Raw genomic sequence first — 4,659 nt, forward strand, 5'->3', positions numbered from 1 at the left:
AACAGACTGTTTCCCTCCCTAAGGGCAAAGGCTACACCCACCAAACGCCTCTAATGGTCCAACCTTCTCTGTCTCTGGGTAGAGAAAAAGGTGACAAGGGACAGTGGCAAGTCTTGACTAGCCACAAGGCACTAGGCTGCCCCCACTGCCCAGCTGACAGAGGCTCAGCAGTAACCTGGAAGGCTACTCAGGCCCCCAACTCTTCAGAGTCCCACCCTGGATCCCAGTCCAATAAACACAAGATATCCATTATATACCAAAACATTTAATTGAAATACCTGTATAAAAAATATGATTTTCAGACACACTTTTGAACTTAAACAACTCCCATCCCTGATGCCTACTCACATCAGGGTCACAAAAACACAGCTGCTAAAATAAATTAAGGGCTTGAGACTCTGTCCCCCACCCCAGCTTTCAGAGCCAGCAAGCAGACTGTACAAGGTCAATAATTTAAAACCCACCCCCCCAGTGCAAAGGTGCCCAGGGTGGCAGGGTCCCCCACTTCCCTTAAATTAGCCACTGTACAAGTTCTTCCTCCCACAGACTTGTGGGCTGGGGACCTACTCCAGGTGCAGGAAGCATGATGGGTTCTGTGGGCTGCACAGCCACCCTTGACTGTCCTGTATACACCCCAGGGGCCTGGAGGAGGTGGCTGTTTGGAGGAAGTAACCTCAGCAAATAAATTAAACAATAAATAGCCCCAGCAGGGCAGGGGCGCCCTCCAGGGTGGTCATACCATAAATAAGAGACCCTGGCACGCCTAAGTTGCGTGCCTGGGGTGGCAGATGGGCACCAGTGGCCCAGCCGTTGCATTGCTTGTGCAGACATGCCCAGACGAACACATGAGACTGGAGGGTGGAAGGTGGGCACCACAGAGGTGCTCCATGTCAGACACAGTTGGTCAGGAAGGCTGCCTCCAAGATGCAGCAGCAGGGTAGGGGTCTCTGGTTCAAGTATCCACCCAAGGCAGGCGGGACCTTGCTTAGCCCGCAGCCATCTTTGGACAGAAGAGCTCAAGAAAACCCAGGCCCTGTGGAGCAGCGTTCAAAAAGGCACTCAAAGCAAAGGAAACAGGCCCGGTGCCGAGAGCAAAGGTCACCAGGGGTCAGAGGTCACTGCTTTTGCAGGAGACATCCCAGGCAGAGAATGTTCATTCTGGGAGGGGGCTGGCTAGGCTGAGCCCAGGACCCCAGTGTGGAGTTCAGGCTCCTCCTCCTCACAAGCTCTCACTGCTGGAAGTGGTGCTGGCTCCGTCATCAGTGTCCAGAGCACAGAGCCGAAGGTCACAGTTTTCTGGAACGCTCCCCTCTGTCCCCAGCATCCAGGGGTGGGCAGCAATTTGGTCCAGTGAGGGCCTCTCTGAAGGCCGCAGAGAGAGACACCACTCAATGAGCTGCTGGCACTCTGCAAAGAGAACAGGGGTCAGAGTCCTACCACCGCACTTCCCTGCTCACAACCCAGGTCTAGGCTATACAACACACACCTGGGGAGACCCTCCTCCGGAAAAACAGCCTGCCACGCAAGATTTCCTCGTCCTGCTCGAAGGGAATGTCCCCACACACCATGTCATAGAGCAGTACACCCAGAGACCACACAGTGGCAGAGCGTCCGTGATAGCGGTGATAGCGGATCCACTCCGGGGGGCTGTACACACGAGTGCCTAGAAGAGTCGGGATTAGTAACAATTAAGATATATAATGGAAGCTCGGCCACACGCACTGGGCGCCCGCCCTCATTAGCTCGCAGCCTGCCTCCACCCTGGCCTCCCGAATCTTGCTTGTCATCACCCTGGAAAAACCCCAACACAGCAGCAGGCGGGGCTCAGGAAAGGAGGGACGTGGCGGGCAGGGGAGGGGCAGGAGTGAAAGGGAGGTGAAGGCCCACCCCCAACAGGCCCCACTGCAGGAGCACGTCACATGAGCTCCGGCTCCGGTTTCACAACAAACAGATACAAACGTAAGCTACAAGGAACCAGGCCGGGTGTTCCAGCTCCTCCCGCCCCGGCTTGACTGCTCAGCTCTGCGTGGCCAGGGAAAGGGAGGAGAGGAGCTCGGGAAGAGGAGGGGCGGGAGAGACGAGGAGGGAGGAGGCGTGGGGGAGCCCCGGCTTCCCCGCGCTCCGCAATGCGGGGATTTCTACTGCGGCGCCCCCGCGCTCAGCACGCACGCAGGCGAGGGAGGCCCGCGAGCGCCCTCCCCGACACAGGGAGGGGCCGAGGCGGCTGGCTGTACCCTGCGTCACGCGCGCACCGCGGGTCTCCCTGGCTGCCACCCACCGTCCCCAGGCCCTGCGCCCTAACACCGCAGAGGGCTACCCCGGTGTCCCCACTCGCCGCCCCCGCCCCGCCCCCACCCCCCGCAAGCCCGACGCGGCGCGCGGCCGCCCAACAGTCGCCGGAACGCTACACCACCCTGCTTACCGTCAAAGTCAGTGTAGACCGTGTCCTTGAGCAGCGCGCCCGAGCCGAAGTCGATGAGCTTCAGCTCGCCCGAGCGCAGGTCCACTAGCAGGTTCTCGTCCTTGATGTCGCGGTGCACAACCCCGCAACCGTGGCAGTGCCGCACAGCGGCAAGCACCTGCGCGAAGAAGCGGCGCGCCAGGGGCTCGTCCAGGGCACCGCGCTCCGTGATGAAGTCGAAGAGGTCCTGTGCCGGTTCCGGCCGCTCCAGCACCAGCAGGAAGCCGTCGGGCCGCTCGAACCAGTCCAGCAGGCGGATGACGCCGCGCGCGCCGCCCGCCGCGCCCACCTTGCGCAGCAGCACCACCTCCAGGGGCACGGCCACTCCGCCCTGGGGAACAAGGCGGTCAGCGGACAAAGCCAAGGCGGCCCGCGCCTGCCCGCACCCGCACCACCCGCGCCCGTACACTTACGAGGCTGCCCCACTCGGTCACCCGCTCCTTCACCACGTGCTTCACGGCCACCTGCGGGGGGGAGGGCAACACGCGAGCGGTCAGCCGGGTGGCAGAGCGTGGCCAGCGACCACCACGCGGGTGCGCCCGGAGCCCCGACTCACCGGGAGTCCGTCGGCGATGCGGCTGCCCGCGTAGACCGTGCCGAAGCCCCCGCTGCCCAGCACGGCGCCCACCTGGTACACCTTCTCGAAGCTCTCCTTGTCCGCCTTGGCTGTGGGGGACACGCAATCCGGTTGGTGATGGCCCAAAGCCCCCTCCAGCCATCGCCCCGGCCCCCTCCCCGGCCCGCGCACGTACCTGGCTGCAGGATTTTCACCGGGAGGTGGTCCACGCCGCCAGGCCCGCAGAGGTGCGCCAGGGAGCCGAACTTAGACAGCAGCATCGCGGGTGGCCTCGCGTGCGGTGCCGCCTCTGACCCGTCCGGCACGGACGCGGGAGGGCGGTCTTCCCGACCGCAGACAGCGCGGCGGATCCCGCGGCCCCGAGGCCGAGCGCTCAGCGAGGCAGCCGCGCGGCGCAGTTGCCCGGTGGCCGCGCGAAAGCGCGTAGACGGTAGCTGGCCGAGCGGCTCACACGCCCCGGCCGCCTCGCCCCGGGGTTTTGGACTACGGGGGTGCGTATCCTTCCGCGAAGGCGGGGCCGCCCGAGGCTCCACCCCCTCCGCCCGAGGCTTGCTTTGCTGTGCTGCTCTAGTATCGCAAGGCGTTGCTGGGAAAGCCGGACGTTCCCTGTCGGTTTGTTAAGGGCCCGTGGCGCGCGGGGACGGCGACCCGTCCGGACTAGCTTGCCGTAGTAGAGTCGCGGAGGCGCACGGCGTACCGCGGATACCCACACCACGCTCACTCGCCCTGCGCAAGCGCAGCTCGCGCGCGGGCGGCGGCCCCTCTGCCTCTGGCTGCGCGGGCGGGGCCGCATAAGCCAATGAAAACCGAGGTTTTGAAAGGACACGGGGACTCAGCCAATGGCAACGCGGGGCGGGGCCTTCCGAGCCTCACCCCCCCCCCTCCGGCCGCGCAAAGGAAGGTCACTCTCGGGCTACGCGAGTTACGCGTGTTCTTCCCCCGCTATCCGTGGGCGTCCATTGCGCGTGGAACACGAGGAGCCGGCTCCGTCAGAGAGACGGAAGTCCGGGAGAACACTCATGCGGTTCTGAGGTCTTCGCTGACACTCGCCTTGTGTGCGTCACCCTGTGCTCGCGCGCCACGGTGCGCACGTGGCTGGCCGAGGGAGAAAGCGTAACCCTCAGACCTTTCAGCCCAGCCCCACCTCCGTGTAGCACGCCTTGTGTTTGCCCATCATCTGAGCTCAGCCCTCATGCTCCTAGCTGGGTACCTGTGGTAGCCTGCCTAACCTCCAGATCCTCTGCCCTGGGGGCCTGCCCCTCCGCTTTACAGCAACCTGACAAAGTGTCCGTCAGCTGCCCACAGCTACCAGTTGGGCTTCGTTGATGACTATCATGTCCTCAGTACCCTTCTGAGCAGTCCCTGTGCCCTTTTTAAGGCACTGGTGAAATTGGACTCTGCTGTTGTTGACCACAGGCCAAGTCACTGGCCCAAGAGCAGCCCAGGACTTGGCGATGTCAGTGGTCATCTGCCAGTCTTAGCCGAATTGTGACGGGTTGAGAGCAGGGGACTAAGCATGTTTACCGTTGCTCCCCGGACGATAGATAGAAGTCTAAACAATTCAGCTGATATTCCTGGGGTAACTGGAGCCTGACCTCTCACTCCTTCACTTGTCATTGTC

General features: G+C 62.8%; 1 protein-coding gene across 1 annotated transcript; it reads right to left on the reverse strand.

Annotated features, from left to right (window-relative positions):
- Positions 1-245: 245 nt before the first annotated feature.
- Positions 246-3,442, reverse strand: Pim3 (Pim-3 proto-oncogene, serine/threonine kinase). Its single transcript, XM_050130547.1, has 6 exons — positions 3,214-3,442; positions 3,018-3,127; positions 2,875-2,925; positions 2,423-2,792; positions 1,487-1,663; positions 246-1,407 (listed from the first exon to the last, which is right to left on the reverse strand). Exons 1-6 carry the CDS (start codon positions 3,296-3,298, stop codon positions 1,220-1,222), a joined length of 981 nt encoding a protein of 326 aa, XP_049986504.1. The 5' UTR covers positions 3,299-3,442; the 3' UTR covers positions 246-1,219.
- Between the last annotated feature and the right edge of the window lie 1,217 nt (positions 3,443-4,659).

Source organism: Alexandromys fortis, unplaced genomic scaffold (genome assembly GCF_014885135.2).
Source record: "Alexandromys fortis isolate MF-2015 unplaced genomic scaffold, M_Fortis_MF-2015_v1.1 scaffold_28, whole genome shotgun sequence".
Lineage (NCBI taxonomy): Eukaryota > Metazoa > Chordata > Mammalia > Rodentia > Cricetidae > Alexandromys > Alexandromys fortis.